General features: G+C 37.0%; 1 protein-coding gene across 1 annotated transcript in view; it reads left to right on the plus strand.

Moving 5' to 3' along the window:
• The window catches only part of AGGF1 (angiogenic factor with G-patch and FHA domains 1), a 91,272-nt gene extending 78,644 nt beyond the window's left edge, over positions 1-12,628 (plus strand). The window contains exons 9-14 of the mRNA XM_007943438.2: positions 1,175-1,276; positions 2,224-2,389; positions 3,971-4,053; positions 7,731-7,858; positions 10,499-10,598; positions 12,428-12,628. Coding sequence (XP_007941629.1) covers positions 1,175-1,276; positions 2,224-2,389; positions 3,971-4,053; positions 7,731-7,858; positions 10,499-10,598; positions 12,428-12,628 — 780 coding nt within the window. The remainder of the gene's footprint in view (positions 1-1,174; positions 1,277-2,223; positions 2,390-3,970; positions 4,054-7,730; positions 7,859-10,498; positions 10,599-12,427) is intronic.
• The last annotated feature ends 8,621 nt before the right edge of the window (positions 12,629-21,249 follow it).

The raw sequence follows: 21,249 nt of genomic DNA on the forward strand, positions 1-21,249 counted from the left end.
TGTAAGAAGGGACCATTCCCTGGAGAAGGATGTCATGCTTGGTAGGGTGGAGGGTCGACGAAAGAGGGGGAGGCCTTCAATGAGATGGATTGACACAGTGGCTGCGATGATGGGCTCAAGTATAGCAGGGATTGTGGGGCTGGCGTGGGATTGGGCAGTGTTTGGTTCTGCTGTGCATGGGGTCGCTATGAGTCGGAAGCGACTCAACGGCACTTAACAACAACAACAACAACAACCACGTTTTGGTTAATGATAAAAAGAGTGAGAAGAATGCATGTCTCGTGTCTCTTTCCCAGCAGCATGTGTCTCTTTCAGGACCGCGTGTCTCTTTCAGCAACATGTCTTTCTCAACCAGCAGCCAGAGAGAGTCCTGCCTCTAGGAGGCCTCGTTTTGAGCTAGGCAGAGTGGCCAAACCAACCAATCATAACAACAGAATTCTAAGCACCTGAGAGTGAGCCTCCCATAACATTGCATTCTGCTACTCCCAACAGAAATAACCCAGGTGGATAACATTTACAATCAGGAGTTGCTCATAGCAAATCCCACCTTGGAGTTTACAAAGACTTATGGGTAGAAAAGCCACACTAAGTAATTTGCTACACCACAGTCCTCAATGAGATGATTGACACAGTGGCTGCAATGATAGATTCAAACATGACAATGATTGTGAGGCTGGTGCATGACTGGCAGTGTTTCGTTCTGTTGTACATAGGGTTGTTATGAGTCAGAACTGACTTGAAAGTACCCAACAACAATAGCAACAACATAGATGGGATTATAGGTGAGTTTTTTTCATTTGTATTCTTTAGCCTCCACATTTCTAGCAGAAACATATGTTTATATGGGGAAAAAATGTATTAAAAATAATAAAAGTTAAATTTTCAGAGATTGAAGTCTACCATATGTTATAGAGATACTGGACATGGTTCAGAAAAGTATTAAAAAAAAAAAAATGGCCTGCTGTCAAGTCAGATCCGACTCATAGAGACCCCTCCTTGGGTTTCCAAGGCAGTATCACTATAGAAGTAGATTGCCCAACCTTCCTTCTGAGCAGTGGCTGGTGGGTTTGAACCTCTAGCCTTCTGGTTAGCAGTCATATGCCTTAGGTACTATACCACCAGAGCTCCCCAGAAAAGTATAGTACTCTGTAATTGCTTTATTCTTTTTTCTAAGTTTCATGCTGAAATTCATTTTGACCATGACTTACAAAGTTATGTCCTCGTCGATCAAGGCAGTCAAAATGGCACAATTGTTAATGGAAAACAGATTCTTCAGGTGAGTATATGTATACTAACTAATTATCTGTCCATTTAAAAAATTGAATTGAAGTGTTTTATGTTTTTGAAGATAATAGATGTTACAGATACCATTTAGTTGAGAACAGAATTCAAGTCCATATGTGTTACTTGTAAGGGAAGTTCCCAGAAAGGTAAACTTTGCACTCGATTGTTGACTTCTAGTTATAGATATATGCCTTATTTTTAGATATCAGTGTATCTTATAGCTATTCAGAGTTAATATTCTTACAGCAGCTGTAGCACCCTCCTTTTTAAAATTGTTTAATGGGAATATTGCTGAATTGCAAACTTTGAAGGTAGGGCTATGTGTCTTTAGTTAATTCTTGTATTATAAGCACATAGCAGAGTGCTTGACACATAATAAAATATATGGAAGGGAGAGACACCTTATAAGAATTAACAATGAAACAAAACTGAATCATCAAGAGGAAAAGAGGGAGATATTACTGGATTTTTACACAAAAACATGCACGTTATACAGGATTCCCACACACCCCTTTTTATCTTTTCTAAGTTGTGTTTCCTATGAACACTATGTACATTATTTACATGGACACATTATATGGGAAAAAAAATACAGTCTCCTCTTAACACTTTATCTTTCAACTATCATGATTTCTTTTGGTAATAGATTATTTGAAATCTGAAGTTGAAGATTTCTGTTAGTACTGGGCCTGGAGAAAGGAAATTGGGTGAATTTGATAGGATAAAAATTATAAGATGCTCAGTTTAGCTATCTTCTTCTCTAATAGAATGTGTTATAAGGGTCATCTTTGAAGTTGTAGAAGTGTATGTGTGGGTGTGCAATGTGGGTCTATCACTAAAAACCATTTCAAATGTGTTTTTCATTATAACCAGACATAATGTAACAGTAGACATAAAATAGCTATTATATAACTGTCTTGTCATTTTTTTCCCCTCTAGCCTAAAACTAAATGTGAACCATATGTACTTGAGCATGGAGATGAAGTGAAAATTGGAGAGACTGTGTTGTCATTTCATATTCACCCTGGCAGTGATACCTGTGATGGCTGTGAACCAGGGCAGGTTAGAGCTCACCTTCGCCTTGATAAGAAAGATGAATCTTTTGGTATGTGTAACATTGTTATATATGGGTATGATATCTTTTTTCTTTAATTCACTGAGTGTTACAAAAATTATTAGTCACCAGCTTCATATCAAAATAATCCTGTTACAGTGATAATTTATGTAAAGCTATCAGCTAGTGTCTAATTGACATGATACTGTATTGACATATATTTGTAGTTCAGTGAATATTATCAAATGAGACCAGTTAACAAATGGCATGCATTTAGAATTTCATTTCTATACTTAGCTTAGCAGACCTGGGCTAGTAGATTGAGGCTAATACAGTGAAACCTGCGAGAGCCAGAGCTTGACAGGACTGCCTTGTTTTCTACCTTTGGATGTAGTCTTACCACTTCTTCATCTCTTAGTTTAGTGGGAAATATTTGACATTTCATTCTCTGGTAGTTTTCTACCTTACACAGGTTCTGGCTTTCACAGGTTTTACTGTAGGTAATTCTTGTATATAATAATTTAACTATTTTACATTTAGAGCAGGGTTTCATTTTGACAGGAAAGATACTCATTACATCTGTTTTTGCTAACCCAGCTTAGTAACTTTTGAAGTAACACTGCAGTGGTAGCTAAATGTCTTTCAAAAGAGTAATTGTGACATAATAAAGAATGGTTTTAATACCTGTTTACTGTTAGGAAAAAGTCATCACAGTTAAACTCTAATATAATATCAACATTGAAAATAACAGACCAGGACATTAAGGCTTATTGATTCATATGTTCGCTGTCCTGTTTATAGTTCATGTTGATACATTGTCTGCATGTGCCATTATTTTCTATAATAAGTAATACTGTAGGATGTTTCTATGCTTTCAGCCCACCCATCTAAGGCTTCTAAAATCTAAAGATACTTTGAACTAGTAAGAAGTAGTATTTTTTCCCATAATCCTTTTCCTCCAAAATAACAGGTATATGCTTTCATTGTTTATATTTTGTTTTTCTAAGATTAGATTATGAACATTTATGTGGAATATTATAATAACTTTTTTTTTCTTTTACATAGCTATTTTGTTTTGGAAAATTCACTTAATATTTTTGCATTTGGAATTCTGTTATAATCATAGTGCTGAAAATTGAGGTGGTTAGTCTTTGTCTTAGTATCTATACTGTAACTTTCTTATAATCCCTTAGATTGTGCATTTGGCTAACTTTCCAAGTAGGTTTTAGCTGCCTAAAATGCTGAAAGTACATCATCACAACAAAAAATCCTTTTATATTAATGTTAATTTGAATTTCTGAGTAATCTGCAAATCAGGTACTAATGCAGTTATTTATTTTTTTATTAAATAACATTGTTATTGTTGTTGGTATGTACCCTCGAGTCAGACCTGACTCATAGCAACCCCTCCTTGGGTTTCCAAGGCGGTGTCACTACGAAAGTAGATTGCCCAACCTTCCTTCCGAGAAGCGACTGGTAGGTTTGAACCACCAGCCTTCTGGTTAGCAGTCAAGTACCTTAGGCACTATGCTACCAGAGCTCCTAAATAACATTGGTATTTCTTTTCTATAAAGTGTATCAGCTTCATGTGTGTGTGTGTGTTTTAAACCAAAGTCACTGCTTTTCATTTAGTTGGTCCAACACTAAGTAAGGAGGGAAAAGAGTTGGAAAGAAGAAAAGAATTAAAGAAAATACGAGTAAAATATGGTTTACAGGTAAGGATGTTAAATATTATTTCATATGTTAACTTGTATATCTGGTTTTGAGTAAAAACACCTTCAGATAGGCCACATTGATTTTATATGTAAAAAAGAGAATTACTTGTATAATTTTAATAGTTATATAATTTCTGTTAATTTCTTACTGTTCTAGTATTTGTAACCCTAACAGTTAATGATATCTCCTGGCCTTGTTGTGGCTAAAGATAACGTTAGCTACAGCAAGGCCAGGAGCTGATTGTGGAACAGACCATCAACTGCTCATATGCAAGTTCAACTTGAAGCTAAAGACAATTGAAACAAGTCCGTGAGAGCCAAAATAGGACCTGGAATATATCCCTCCTGAACTTAGAGACCATCTAAAAAGTAGATTTGATGCATTGAACACCAGTGACCGAAAAAACCAGAATTGTGGCATGACATCAAGAACATCATCCATGAAGAAAGCAAGAGGTTATTAAAAAGATAAGGAAGGAAGACCAAAATGGTTGTCAGAAGAGACTCTGAAACTTGCTCTTGAGCTGGGAGTAACTTAAGCAAATAGAAGAAATGACAAGATAAAAGAGCTGAACAAAAGATTGCAAAGAGCTCAAGAAGATAATGCCAAGTACTATAATGAAATGTGCAAAGATCTGGAATTAGAAAACCAAAAGGGAAGAACATGCTCAATATTTCTCAAGCTGAAAGATCTGAGGAAAAAAATTAAGCCTTGAGTTGCAATATTGAAAGATTCTATGGGGAAAATATTAAATAATGCAGTAGCATCAAAAGAAGATGGAAGGAATACACAAAGTCACTGTACCAAAAAGACCTGGTCGATTTTCATCCATTTCAGGAGGTTGCATATATGATCAAGAACCAGTGGTACTGAAGGAAGAAGTTGAAGCTTCACTGAAGGAATTGGTGAAGAGAAGAAGTTGAAGCTTCAATGAAGGAATTGGTGAAGAAGTCTCCAGGAATTGATGGAATACCCATTGAAATGTTTCAACAAACAGATGCCCTACTTTAGGCACTTACTCAGCTATGCCAAGAGATTTGTAAGACAGCTACCTGGCCAACTGACTGGAAGAGGCCCGTATTTGTACCCATTCCAAAGAAAGGTAATCCAACACAATGTGGAAATTAATCGAACAATATCACTAATACTGCATGCAAGTAAAATCTTGCTGAAGATAATTCAAAAAGAGTTGCAGCAGTATATTGACAGAGAACTTCCAGAAATGCAAGCTGGTTTCAGGAGAGGATGTGGAACGAAGGATATCATTGCTGATGTCAGATGGATCTTGCCTGAAAGCAAAGAATACCAGAAAGAGGTTTACTTGTGTTTTATTGACTATGCAAAAGCATTTGATTGTGTGAATCATAACAAATTGTGGATATAACATTGAGAATAATGGGAGTTCTAGAACATTTAATTGTACTCGTGAGGAACCTGTACATAGGCTCGGAAGGAGGCTGTCGTTCGAACAGAATAAGGGGACACTGCATGGTTTAAAATCAAGAAGGGAGTGTGCCAGGGTTGTATCCTTTCACCATACTTGTTCATTCTGTATGCTGTGTAGATAATCCAGAAAGCTGGACTATATGAAGAAGAACGTGGCATACAGGATTGGAGGATGGCTTCATTAACAACCTGCAGTACGCTGACTTCACAAACTTTGTTTGCCAAAAGTGATGATGACTTGAGGCACTTACTGATGAAGATTAAAGAATACAGTCTGCAGTTTATATCTCAATATAAAGAAAACAAAAATTTTCTTGTAAGCAGCATCACAATAAATAGAGAAAAGATTGAAGTTGTCAAAGACTTCACATTGCTTGGTTCTACAATTGACGCCAATGGAAGCAGCAGTCAGGACATCAGACGACATATAGCACAGGGCAAATAGGCTGCAAAGGACCTCTTTCAAGTGCTCAAGAGCAAAGATGTCTCCTTGAAGACTAAAGTGTCCCTGACATAAGCCATGGTATTTTCAGTAGCCTCATATGCATGTGAGAGCTGGACAATGAATAAGGAAGACCAAAGAAGAGTTAATGCTTTTGAGTTGTGGTGCTGGCGAAGAATACGGAAAGTACCATGGACTGCTAAAAGATCTAACAGATCGGCCCTGGAGGAAGTGCAGCTGGAATGCTCCTTGGAAGCAAGAATGGCCAGACTTCATCTCACCTACCTGTTTTGGTCATGTTGTTAGAAGGGGCTATTCCCTGGAGAAGGAGATCATGCTTGCTAAGGTGGAGGGTCAACAAAAGCGGGGAAGGCCCTTAATGAGATGCATTGACACAGTAGCTGCAGCAATGGGCTCAAGTATAGCCAGAATCATGGAGCTGGTGCGGGACTGGGCAGTGTTTTGTTCTGCTGTGCATAGGGTCGCTATGAGTCGGAGACTACTTGTCAGCACCTAACAACAACAACAATAACAGTTAATGAGATTAGAGTAGAGAATTAGAAAAATATTCTACATTTGTATAGCCACTTACGTCTTTCAAAGACTTGCATTAAAGTAATACTGTTGAAGAACATAGTTGAAGGACTGCTGTAACATGATTTCAATTTTAAAGCTACCATAATTAAGACAGTGTAGTATTGGCATAAAGATAAATTCAGAGATCAGTGGAACAGAAAAATGAGTCCAGAAATAGACCCACATGTATGTGAGGAACTGATTTTTACCAAGGTGCTCTACCAGTCCTTAGCATCTCTGAATGAATGTCATACGTACTTTTTATATAAAGATCAAGTAATAGGAAAGGGGAAAGGGCAGTGTTTTCTAAACCCCTCAGCTGAATTGACTCCCTCTTATTTTGTACCAAGGAGTCCTGGTGGTGCAGTGGTTAAAATGCTTGGCTGTTAACTGGAATGTGTCAGTTTGAATCCACCAGCCAATCCTTGGGAGAAAGATGTGGCAGTGTCCTTCTGTAAAGATTCAGGGCTTTGAAAACTATGGGGGCAGTTCTACTCTGCTGTGTATGTTCACTTTGAGTCGAAATTGACTCCACGGCAACACTGTTTCATTTCGTTTGGTTGGTTTCTTTTGTTCTACTGTCACCTTGAGTATATTTTAGTTGTTGAATGAGTCATTCTGATCATGCCAAAGATTGTGTGGGCCTTCTTACCTGGATGATAAACTTCTTTGCATTCCAGCATTTGACATGCATCTTAACACACATTTCACTCAATAAATATTTGTTGAGTCACTAATTTTGTGAATGGAGTGGTATTGCAGCAGAAAAGCTATTATTGCCAGGATATTTTTTTTTTCCCTCATTTGTTAAAGACTACATTTTTCCCTTCCAAGCAGCAGTAGCACATTTAACTCCTTTGGAACTTTCAGTTTCTTAGAGAAAAAGTGAAAAAAAAATTTTTGAACCTTAGAGTTTTTCATATTTCTTCGAATACTGGTAGTTCATAAGAGGAAATGAATATACATGTTAAGTTAAAATATACTAAATTTGCACAGTATTTTCTTTTTACACTTTATATTATAATACTACTTGAGATGATATTGAAATTTCAAAAGAATAAAAATAGTAAGTATTTTGATTTATATTATGGCTGATGTCCTTGTTTACTGAAGCCATATTGAACCATATTTGCTAATTAAGGCAAGTGTACAGAAATTAGATTTTTATTCATCAAATTTCTTTTCCTTGATGAGTATTTTGTGTTTATAAAGAATACAGAGTATGAAGATGAAAAGGCATTGAAGAATCCAAAATACAAAGATAGAGCTGGGAAACGTAGAGAACAGATAGGGAGTGAAGGAACTTTTCAAAGAGATGATGCTCCTGCATCTGTTCATTCGTAAGTATTACAATTGCTTGAAACATTGTGTAATCATGTTCAGGGTAGTCTCTGACTTTTCAGGGTTATATATACTGATACGTAGCCTTTAAATGAATGGTTGAGAGCAAGATGGAAACACTAAGTATAAACACCATTTATACTTTCCTTTCATGTCAGAATTCCATTATTCTCTAAAAAATTGGTGATCATCCATGTGTGTGCACTTACTTAAACATTCATATATATATATATATATATGTATACATAATATTCTTTCTAGTCATTCAGTTGAGGGAGTGAATATACATTTATACACTAGATTATGTAGAAAGCTAGGCTAGTAAGAAATTTATATAGGACTGATAGTTTTTTTATAATTATTTTAATACTCAAATACTTTTGTTTTGGTGACCTATTTATGTTTTTGTGATATGTTTTTCTCATTTATCTTTTTTTGATTGTTTTCTCTGGATAAAGTAGCCTTGATAAACTGAAAAATGTGATCTTGAGATCTATACTATGACCATATTTTAATATTTAATAATTAATTAACTATTATTTTTTTCCCTTTTATAGAATGTTAATTCTGGGTTTAGTTAAAGTTTAAATCTGTCTTATAGAATGGATAACTAATTAGAAAATTTTGATTAAGTATCATGTATCATATTTTAAGATATACTACTTTTTTGTTTAACTTTTTGATGTCCTTGAAGTTAATGGAGTTTTGTAATTATAAACAGCAATTTTTTCTTAGTAGTACATAAAATAATGGTGTATCTTACAGTCAGTGGAGTCAGATTTGATGAAATGTGTTAAGTTAGATACACTGAGCAACATGACTTGTTTTAAGTTTAATAATTTTTGAAGTTCTTGTTGGACAATGTGATGATTGCTTATGAATTAAATTAGAAGGCAGAAGTAAAAAGTGGAGGACATCAATCTGTTTGGTTTATTGTTATTTAAGAGCTAATTTAATAAATTTTGTAGAACTGGAAAGGTAATGATAAGACATAATATAAAAATACCCTGAAATTAGCAGAATTTAACGCAAGTAGCGAATGGGAATTTTTATTTTTAAACTTATTTTTATTATGCTTAACTAGAGGCACAAACAGTTAAGCATTTGGCTACTAATTAAAAGGTTGAAGATTTGAACCTACCCAGTGCTCTGTGAGAGAAAGACAGCGTTGTTAGTGCTGTCGAGTTGACTCTGACTCACAGTGACCCTGTGTACAACAGAAGAGAATACTGTCCAGTTCTACGCCATCCTCACAATCTTTGTTGTGTGTTAGTCCATCGTCTGCAGTCACTCATCAGTCTGTCTTGTTGAGGATCTTCCCCTTTTTCACTGACCCTCTGCTTTATCAGGAATGATATCCTTCTCCAAGGACTGGTCCCTTCTGACAGCATGACCAAAGTAGGTGAGACAAAGTCTGACCACTATCACTTTTGTGAAGCATTCTGGCTGTATTCCTTCCAAGACAGATTTGTTCTGTTCTTTTGGCAGTCCATGTTATGTTCAGTATTCTTCACCAAGACCACAATTCAAATGCATCCATCTTCTTTAGTCTTCCTTATTCATTGCCCAACTTTCACATACATATGAGGTGATTGAAAACACCAAGGCTTGGGGCAGGTGCACTTTAGTCTTCAAAGAGATATCTTTGTTCTTCAGCACTTTAGAGAGGTCTTTTGCAGCAGATTTACTAGTATAGTACAACATCTGATTTCCTGACTGTTGCTTCCATGGATGTTGATGGTGAATCCAAGTAAAATGAAATTGACAACTTCAATCTTTTCTCCACTTATCATGATCCTCCTTACTGGTCCAGTTGTGAGGATTTATATTTTCTTTATGTTGAGGTGTAATCTGTAGTGAAGGCTGTAGTCTTTGATATTAATCAGTAAGTGCTTCAGTCATCTTCATTTTCAGCAACTAAGGTTGGGTCATCTGCAGGTTATTCCATAAAGATTACAGAATAGCAGACTCTCTGGGTTAGTACTACTCTGTCATATGGGGTCTCCATGAGTCAGAATTGACTTGATGGCACCTGAGAACAACATAACATATAAGAAAAATGCACCAATCATAATTTTCCAGTTTAGTGCTATCTCATAAAATTAGTTATTGCAGAATAATCACTTTAATCAAGAAATAGAACATTACCAGCATCCTGGAAGCCTACTCTCCTTCTCCCATCTTCTAATCTCTGTCCCTCTCCTCAAAGGTAATGACCTTGACTTCAGTAGTAATAAGCTAATTTCACTCATTTTAAAATTTTATATTAATGGAATAATTTAATGTTTTTTAAATGTCTGTTACGACCTTTTGGTCAGCATCATTTTGTTAGGTAGTTTATTTTCATTGCTGTATGAATATATCATGATTTATCCATTTGGTCATTTGGGTTGTTTTCAGTTTGTGGCTATTACTGTTATTGCTGCAAGAACATTCTTACACATATCTTTTGATGCACATGTGCATACTTTTCTGTTAGGTACATATGTAAGAGTAGAATAATATTTGTGTATGTTCAACTTCATTAGGTACTATATAATAGTTTTCTAAAGTTGTTTTAAAATTTATTAATGTATTGTAAATGTCATCTAAATGGTATTTTATTTTTAATAAATCAGCCATCTTAATTTTTCTTTAAGTGAAATTACTGATAGCAACAAAGGTCGGAAGATGTTGGAGAAGATGGGTTGGAAAAAAGGAGAGGGCCTAGGAAAGGATGGTGGAGGAATGAAAACTCCGGTAAGACTTGCATTTATTTTCATTCACTTATTCTTACAGTAGACATTTATTGTGTACCTATTCTGTGCCAGCCACTGTCTTAGGGGCTAGGAATGTAGTAGCAAACAAAAATAAACATGATTACTACTTTCATGGAGTTTTTAACTATTTTATATATATCCATTTTATATATATCTTCATTGTACATTTCAATGTTTTTAGGCAGTCTTTTTTAGAGCTTTTTCTACATTAAAGCTGGGGTAGTAAGTGCTATTTCCTGAGCCAAAGGTTGTTCTTCTTCTTTATCTTAGTTGTTTAAGGACTTCCCTTACTATGTCTGACACTAAACATTGGCTGAAACAATCACAGTGTTAGTTTAGGAAGATTCTGTATTAACTGGAGAATCTGTGTTAGGTTCAAGAATCAGAGCATGTAACAAGCAATATAGAGAATAGTGTCTGAAAAACAAGTGTTGTAGCTGCCGTAGGGTATGCCCCCAGCTTACTGCAACCCAATGCAAAGAGGCATAGAACACTTTTTGGTCCTGCACCATTCTCATAATTGGTTACAGATTTTGCCATTGTGACCTGGAGAGTTTTCTGTGGCTGATTTTTAGAAGTACATCACCAGGCATTTCTTTGTAGTCCATCTTAGTCTGGAAGCTTCGTTGAAACCTGTTCAGCATCATAGAAATATGTAAGTGTCCACTAACAGGTGGAAACTATGCATGAGGTGCATTGGCCAGGAATCAAACTGGTTGTCTCACATAGAAGGCAAGAATTCTACCACTGAGCCACCACTGCCCTCTGGAAAATAATACAGTGGTTTAATTACATAGTCCTTTGGTTCATAGTAAGGAGCTCTGGTGGTATAGTGGTTAAGACAGTTGGCTGCTAACCAAAAAGTAAGTGGTTTGAATCCACCAGCTGCTTCATGGAAGAAAGATGAGGCAATCTGCTTCTGTAAAGATTAACAGCCTTGGAAACGCAGTGGGGGTTGCTGTGAGTCAGAATTGACTTGATGGCAGTGAGTTTGATTTTTGCTATTTTTTATGGTTCATAGTAAGTCCAAGTTCTCTTTCATAAAACCTTTAAAAGTAACATGACTTACATATTTTTCTTGATGATTTCTACTTAAAGAAATAGTGGATGAATCAGTGTTGGTAAAATGTTCATTTTCTCATTTTTATTGAGGTACAGTGGAAAGAATATGGATTTTGTAGTCACCTAGGTTAGAATATATGCCCTGTCACTTATTTTCAGTGTGACTTTGAGCAATTTTGAATTTCATTTTTCTTATGCAAAATAAGGAAATATGAACTATTTTTTCAGGGATGTCATGACTGTAAAACCCCTAGTATGGTGCCTAACATACATTGGGCACTCAATAACTGGTAGCTTTCATTGTTCTCAAAATAATGAGAAGTCCTGTTCTTGGTTATGAAAATAAACAATAACATTCTCTTTACGACTCTTAATCTTTAACCTACGTGTTCATTTACTAAATGAGGAATAGGACAACAAGTTTTATTATGTCCATTGCCTTTACTTCGGGTTAAAGTAGACCTCCTAGGCATGTTCTGCAGCATCTCAATGGAATTTTGTGATTGCTATTTAAAGAGCATACTCTGTTTTCTGTAGAGTCTGATAGGCAGGCCAGTGTAGAAGAATGAGTTTAAATGACAATGTATTACGGACACTCCTATGCATATTTGATACATTTGGCAGGTTTAGAATGGTCCCCCCCATCAATCTCTAATATATCAAAGAATTATAGTTAAAAGTATAATGCAGTAGATTTCATTGTGTTTAGATTTTAAAGTATATCTTCTGCTCAACTTTTGGTAACAGATTCAGCTTCAGCTTCGGCGAACACATGCAGGCTTGGGTACAGGGAAACCATCCTCAATTGAAGATGTTCACCTTCTCCAAAACAAAAGCAAAAAGAACTGGGACAAAGCACGAGAGAGGTTTGCTGAAAACTTCCCAGAAACTAAACCTCAAAAAGATGCACCAGGATCCATGCCTTGGGTAAAAGGGAGTATAGAGTGAAGATTAGTCAGAGAACAACATTTTCAGGCTTTGAAAAAGAGTTTGGAAACTCTCATTGCAGAGTTTTCCCCTCTAAAAGCATCATTTGCACCAGGGAAGTATTTCATAATTTGCCCCCTCAGGACTCAAAAGTGTGTAATAAACTATGGTTTAGTTATGTTGGTAAACTTTGCATCTTTTAAAAATAATTTTTTAAATAAATAAATAGTGATTGAATCAAGTTATGCTATAGTGGACTAAAGTTCACAGGACACAGATGAGCTTATCATACTGTTACTTTATTGTGTCATTTACGTTACCCATATAAACAAAGATCCATATAAGCAAAATCTGTAGAGCCACTAATGACCTAAATGTACCTTTGTCCCGTCTCTATATATTTGTTAATTGTAAGATGTACAACAAGAGAAACATCAGAAGTTTATCCAAAAAGCAGTTCTGACCATGTGCACCCTTCTTTATTCCCTTTAGAACATAGATCAAAAACACTGAGAAAATACGAGTAGTGGTCCATGAGTTTTATTATCCTTAAAGTAACCTAAGTAATACCGTTGAAGAACTAATGAACAGGTGACATGTAGAAAATTAGTGTTTTGTTTTCTTCTGTGAAGAATCTGTTACTTGTACTCTACATTAAGCATTTATTTTGGGTTTGTTTCATAGCTAATGACATATTTAGATATGAACAACTGAGTACAGTATTAAAATATTCAGTGTGCTGGCATTTGCAGTTTTGATAAATCCCATTGCTGGCAATGGAGTTGTGCCAGAGAATCTGATTGCTAGTGCAAACAGATTACCTAACCAGGGCCTCAAACTCAAGATATTTATTGCAAATGTACTCAAATGCAATAAAAACAGTATTATAGTATCAGAAAGAGTGATTCATTAAAGCAAGGATTTAAATACCTTGGTGTTTTTGACTTGTAACAGCCAGAATTTCCCTCTTTAAATTGGCAGAAGAATGGCAAAAAGATAATATCAAATATTGAAGAGCTGCAGTGCAGCTTTCTGGGTGCAGGTGTCACTACTCTGCCAGTTATCACTATTCTGTTCCCTGCTGTTCAGCGTTCTCTCAGCTTTTTGCTGGTATTTAATGCTGAAACAACCTTTTCTGGTAGTGAATATAAGGTATACTTCCCCCATCTATTATAAAGAAATATCTACAAGATTTAGAAATAAAGAAAGGAAAATTCTGGAGGAAAAAAAAAATGTACAGTAGGGAAGATAATTCAGAAAGAAAGGTACTACCTTTTAGGATTTCCAGCAGAATTTTACAGAGTTCTTAGGAAGAAAGGGGAATGGACAACAAGAAGAGGTTCTTTTTTATATTCTTGCTGGATACCTACAACCCTAACATAAACATAAATTAGAGTAGAGGCAGCAAAAACATCCTGCGTTATTTTCTCGGAAATAGAAAAAATGTATTGCATCGTCACTGGTCTGTCTGAATGTGATTCTAGTCTGCTACTGGTGCCCTTATATAGCTAATAATGCAGTTATGTTTTATTTTATTTTAATTAAAAAAACCAATTGCCATTGAGTCAACTCCAGCTTGTGGTGAGCCCATGTGTGTCAGAGTACAACTGTGTTCCACTGGGTTTTCAGTGGGTGATTTTTCAGTAGATTGCCAGGCTTTTCTTCTGAAGCATCTCTAAATTGACTTGAACTTCCAACCTTTTGTTTAGTAGCCAAGAGTGTTAATCATTTGCACCACCCCAGGGAATCAACTCCATCAAGTTGATTCCAACTTGTAGCAACACAATAGGACAGAACAGAACTGCTCCATAGAGTTTCTGGGAGCTTTGGTGGTGTAGTGCTTAAGGCATTTGACTGCTAACCAGAAGGCTGGCAGTTCAAACCCACCAGCCACGCCTCGGAAGGAAGGTTGGTCAACCTAGTCCCGTAGTGATATCGCCTCAGAAACCCAACGAGGGGTCGCTCTGAGTTGGATCTGACTCAACAGCAGTGGGCTTGGTTTTGTTTTTTTTAATAGAGTTTTTAAGGCTATAATCGTTACAGAAGCAGACTGCCACGTCTTGCTCCTGCAGAGCAGCTGGTGAGTTTGAACTGCCAGCATTTCAGTTGGCAGCCAGGTGCTTACCCACTGTGCCACCAGGGCTCCTTTCATAATAGCATAGGATCACAGAACAGATTTTGCTTTGGGTGGATCTCACTCATTGGGTTAGTATACAATCGTCTACAATATTTCCCGTTTTTATTGTTGTTAGGTACCCTAGAGTCCATTTTGACTCATAGTGACCCCAAGTGACAGAGTAGAGTTTTCTAGGCTGTAATACTTTAAGAGAACAAATTGCCAGAACTTTCTGCCATGGAGCCGTGGTGGCTCCAAACCACCGACCCTTTGGTCAGCAGCCAAGTGCTTGACCGGTGTGCCATCAGGGCTCTTAATAGTTTGGAGAAAGCTTCTTTTCATTGCTCCTTTCATTAAGAAAAGGGAAATTGGGAATGGTGATAAAAATTGAAATATATGTAGTATTTGCATTCTTAAATCCTTTGCATATCTAACGTCTCAGGGCTACTCTATATAGTTTTTAAAGTAGTGAATAATATGAGTCGATTTACATCTGTAAAATAGAAATAACATTTATCTCACATCTGTCTTGAAAAGCAAATGAGAAAATGTATATAAGAGCACATTGTAAATTGTAAAAGCAATACAAATGTGAGTTGCTTCTAATTGTTTAAAAGCATAGATTTGAAATATGTACAATTTGAATTATACATAAAATTGTTTCATGTCTAGTATTTTCAACTATAGTTTTTTCACAGTTATAAATTTACTAACTTAATAGTTTATGAACATTTGATTTTAAGTGACACTACAAGTTGCTGAGTTGGGCGATCCTACTTCCGTAGTGATATTGCCTCGGAAACCCAAGGAGGGGTCGCTATGAGTCAGGTATGACTCGACGGCACATAACAACAACAACAACAAGTTGCTGAATTTTGAGAAATCTAACATCTTATATTTTTGCCAGAATATGAGAAGGTGGCATAATTGGGAACAGAAGAAACCATCAACCTTAGAGTGAAATAAATTATTTTCTAGTATTAAATAGTTGGAAGAAGTAGTTATGTCCATAAAGAAGGAAACTTAGTCTTTTCTTTCCCCCCTGACTCTTTTGAAACAATTTTTACTAATACTGTTTCATGTTTATCCTAGTCATGAACTTATGAAAAGTAATGGCTCACCCAAAAATCCTTCCAGCTTTTCATGTAAAAGATTATTTCTTAATTTAGCAAATTCTTAAAAGAGTAGACAGAAGAAGATAAAAATCTCAAAGGAAAGCAAGAAGTGTACAGAGATCATCATATCGACTTGTGGGATAGAGGAATGTTCTATCTTCTTGCTTGGAAGAGAGCAAAAAGGCATTTCTGGGCCCAGCACCTAAAGGTGTTCTCAGGAACAGTTGGAAGTATTGCCCCCAACATTTTATTCTAAGTGTGCTTCTTATTTTTGTAAGGCATCACTTACATTTCTGACATGAATCTTTGATCCAAAATATTTCATTTTTTCAGAATTTAATGTGGAAATATATTTGGATTCTTTAAAATGAGTCAGTGTTTATTTGTGTCTGTGTGTATCAGAACTCAGACTTTGCCCTGTGCCTTTCTGGTTTCTTATTCTAAGTGTTGGCTCATGGCCTTGTAGTTGGAAAATTACTTCTGTGACTCCATTTGTGTCCAAAAGAGGAAGAAAGGGAAAGGAGAGCAACAGTGTTCTCAACTCTTAGAAAAGCAATCATTAGAACTCCAAGAAAAACCAGATTTTGGATAGCTTTATATGAAGGTTAATTGATAGCATGCTTTAATTCAGCAGATAGCCACAAAGCACTTGACGTAGACCAGACACTGTTGTAGGCACTCGAACCAAAATAACAAATATTACCATCGAGTCAATTTCAGTTCATAGCAACCTTATAATTATGACAGAGTAGAACTACCACAAGGGTTTCCAAGACTATAAATATTTGTAGAAGCAGACTGCCGCATCTTTCTCCTACGGAGCAGCTTGTGGATTTGAACCACTGACCTATTGGTTATCAGACAAGTGCTTAGGCACTGAGTGACCAGGAGACCTTCTCTAGGAATGAGGGATATTTTTAAAAACAAAAACAACTCTGTCAGGTTGATCTTGGCTCAGGGCAGCCCCATGTGTTAACAGAGTAGAACTACTGCTCTGTGGGCTCTCTTGCCTATAATCTTTATAGAAGCAGATTGCCAGCCTTCTTCTGTGGTGCCATTGGGTAGATTTGAACCACCAACCTTTAGGTTAATAGTCAGGCAAAACCATTTGTACCAGCCAGGGACCTCTTAGAGATACAGTACTAAAAACCAAACCAAACTCACTGCCGTCGAGTCAGACCCGACTCGTAGCGACCCCTCTTCGGGTTTCCGAGGCTGTATCTCTACGAAAGTAGATTGCCCAGTCTTCCTTCCGAGGAGTAGCCGGTAGGTTTGAACCAACAGCCTTCTGGTCAAATGCCTTAGGCACTACACCATATTGATAAAACTCTCTGCGTACATGGAGCTTACATTTAGTTTTAAAAACATTTAAGGAATATAAAGGCCAAGTAGTCGAATGAAGGCCTTGATAGTTCCAAAAAGAGTATTAGTCCAAACCTAGTCCAATTCATTCCAGAGCTTCTGGAAGTGCCAAAATTTCTCAGGTACAGTTGGGGGCAGGGGTGGTGATCTTTTTTTTCTTAAATGTCTTCAGATCTGTCTGTAAAACCATTCCTTTCTAGGGGAATCTTGTGAACTTCTGCCTTCAAAATTATTTGTAGTCATGGTTTTGAGGATCTTAAATACGTAGACAGTGGTGAAACCTTACTGAAGGTGCAGCCCTTCATTTTACATATCTCCCTCTAATTACCTGACAGGTAGCAATGACTCTGCCTGCTCATACATTTGGGTTTTTCGATTCTAAATCTGAGTGGTGTATTAATGAAGTACTGAAAGAATGCAGCATGTGTCCGGTGGAACTGGAAATTAGAGTTGATAAAGAATGTTCCTAAGGGCTTAGAAACAGGCACATGTGGGAAAGTTAATATGAATGCAGGCAAACAATGTCTTCTGCCTATTGAGAATGCCTTTTCTGAAATTCTTTCAACAGAAAGCTAGCTTCATGTGTGTTAAAATGCCATGGTATTTTATTGCTGAGAAAGCAGAGATAGTTTGGGAGAACTTGGTGGAATATTATTAAATGTATTAAATATATGATGGAATGTTACTTAGCTTCTAATTACTAGTAGACTTCAGAGGGCAGGAAGGTTGCCAGCTCATTCATCTGATCATTACCTTCCTTGACCAGAAGCCCAGGAGAATATATACTGAAATAATAAAGCTTTCATTAGCATTTAATGTTTTTCCTTAAAGCCTCATTTTAATATTATGAAATCAGATTTCAGAGAATGTCATAATTAAGATTTTCATAAAAGAAACATTTAATACATTTAAATACGTAATGACTCCCAGTGCTACCTGAATTCATTCACATCATAAACCCACTAAAATGAACCTTAATCTCTAACATGACTGTGCTGCTTATACTTAACCTTAACATACAACACTATCAAGACCAGTTTATGAGCCACACAAAAATAATTATCACAGCTTTATTACAACTTTACCTTATTAGCCACAAATGTTAATCTGGCTAATCATCTATCATAATCACCAGGAACATTGTTGATGTTAGGTGCTGTGCAGTTGGTTTCAGCTTACAGCGACCCAGTGTAAAACATCATGAAACACTGCCCAGCCCTGTACCACCATCAGTCATTGCCGTGTTTCAGCTCACTGCTGCAGTCACTGTGTCACTCCATCTCGTTGAAGGTCTTTCCCTTTTTCGCTGACCCTCTGCTTTACCACTCATGATGTCCTTCTCTAGGGACTGGTCCCTCCTGGTAACTGTTCCAAAGTACAAGAGATGAAGTCTCCATTCTCACTTTTAAAGAACATTCCAGCTGCACTTCTTCCAAGACACAGTTGTTCATTCTTCTGGCATTCCGTGATACATTCAATATTCTTCCTGAAGATCGTAATTCAAATACATCAATATTTCTTCAATCTTCCTTAGTGTCCAGTTTTCCCATGTATATGAGGCAATTGAGAATACCATGGCTCAGGTGAGGTGCACCATAATCTTCAAAGTGACATCTTTGCTATTTAACACTTTAGAGAAGTCTTTTGTAGTAGATTTGCCGAGTGCAATGTCATTGATTTCATGACTGCTGTTTCCATGGGTGTTGATTGTGGATCCAAGTAAAATGAAATCCTTGACAAGTTCAGTGTTTTTATCATGATGTTGCTTGTAGGTCCAGTTGTGAGGATTTTTATTTTCTTTATGTTGAGGTATAATCCATACTGAAGTCTGTAGTCTTCGGTCTTCATCAGTAAGTGGTTCGAGTCCTCTTCACTTTCGCAAGCAATGTTGTATCATCTGTATATTGCAGGTCATTAATGAGTCTTCCTCCCATCCTCATACTGCATTCTTCTTCATATAGTGCAACTTCGGGGATTATTTGTTTAGTATACAGATTGAATAAGTATGGTAGAAAGATACAACCCTGATGCACACCTTTCCTGATTTTAAGTCATGCAGTATCTCCTTCTATTCAAACAGCTGTCTCTTTGGTCTGTACAGGTTCCTCATGAGCACAGTTGTTATTGTAACTCCGATTCTTTGTAGCGTTATCCATAATTTGTTATGATCCACATAGTTGAATGGCTTTGCACAGTCAGTAAAACACAGGTAAACATCATTCTGGTAATCTCTGCTTTCAGCCAAGATCCATCTGACATCAGCAGTGATATGCCTTGTTTCATGTCCTCTTCTAAATTTGTCTTGCATTTCTGACAGTTCACACTTGATGTATTGCTGCAACTGTTCTTGAATTATTTTCAGCCAAATTTTACTTGTTTGTGATATTAGTGATGTTGTTATTTGCCATCGAGTCGGCCCCGACTCATAGCGACCCCTCCTTAGGTTTCTGAGGCAGTATCACTACAGAAGTAGGATTGCCCAACCTTCCTTCCAAGGAGTGGCTGGTGGGTTTGAACCGCCAGCCTTCTGGTTAGCAGTCAAGTGCTTTAGCCACTATGCTACCAGAGCATAGTGATACTGTTCAATAATTTCTATATTCTATTGGATCACCTTTTTTAGGAATGGGCACAAATATCAGTCTCTTCCAGTTGGTTGCCCAGCTCTCCCAAATTTCTTGGCACAGATGAGTGAGCACTTCCAGCATTACATCACATCCATTTGTTGAAACATCTCAGTGAGTATTCCATCAATTCCTGCTGCCTTATTTTTCTCCATTGCCTTCAGTGCAGCTTGGACTTCTTCAATACCCTCAGTTCTTGATCATATGTTACCTCCTGAAATGGTTGAATGTCTACCAATTCTTTTTGGTACCGTGACTCTTTGTATTCCTTCCATCTTCTTTAGATGATTCCTGAGGTATTTAATATTTTGTCCATTGAATCCTTCAGTATTGCAACTTGGGGCTTGGATCGTCTCTTCATTTCTTTCAGCTTGAGAAATACCGAGTATGTTCTTCTCTTTCGGTTTTCTAACTCCAGGTCTTTTCACATTTCATTATAACATTTTACTTTGTCTTCTCAAGATGCCCTTTGAAATCTTCTTTTCAGCTGTTTTACTGCATCATTTCTTCCATTCACTTTATTTATTTTTAACATTTTATTGTGGTTTCAGTGAAAGTTTACAGAGCAGTTTCATTCTCTATCAGCAATTCATACACGTTGTGTTTTGTGACATTGATTGTAATCCCCAAAATGTAACAACTGTCTTCCCATTTCTTCCCTTTGGTTACCTTTTCCCTCTTCCTCCTTTCCTATGCATTTGTGCCTTCTGAGCTTTCTCCCTGCTCAAATATTGCCTTTCTGATCTTTCATGGTTGACAGTTCTAAGGAGTCTACCTCCCTGATGTTCTTTCAGCTTGAGAAAGAACTTTGTAGGCCTATTATTCAGCTAAAGGTTAAATCACAGGAGTTAGTTCAGTTCCAGGCCTGAAGGGTGACTAGAGGCCATAGTCTCAGGAGTTTCACCAGTCTCTGTCAGACCAGCAAGACTGGTCTTTCTTTCTTTTTTTTTTTTTTTATGATTGTGAGTTCTGTTACACATTTTTCTCCCGCTCTGTCCAGGATCTTCAATTTTGATCTCTTTCTGCAGTGGTAGCTGGGCACCATCTAGATCTTCCAGCCTCAGGGTCATGTAGGCAGAGGTTCCCCATGGTTCACTAGTCACTTAGACTAATTGTTTCCACGTATCTTTGATTTTCTTCACTCGTCTTTGCTCTGGACAAGGAGAAACCAATAGTTGCATCATAGATGGTCATTTGCAAGCTTTTAAACCCCAGTTGCTTCTCACCAAAGTAGGATATGGAACAATGTTTTTGTGTACTTTGTTATGCCAAGGAGCTCTGGTAGCATAGTGCCTAAGGCACTTGACTGCTAACCAGAAGGCTGGCGGTTCATACCCACCAGCCACTCCTTGGAAGGAAGATTGGGCAATCTACTTCTGTAGTGATACCGCCTCGGAAACCCAAGGAGGGGTCGCTATGAGTCAGGAC

The sequence above is a fragment of the Orycteropus afer genome, unplaced genomic scaffold (genome assembly GCF_000298275.1).
Source record: "Orycteropus afer afer isolate SDZICR_OR568_19922 unplaced genomic scaffold, OryAfe1.0 scaffold00107, whole genome shotgun sequence".
Taxonomy (NCBI): domain Eukaryota; kingdom Metazoa; phylum Chordata; class Mammalia; order Tubulidentata; family Orycteropodidae; genus Orycteropus; species Orycteropus afer.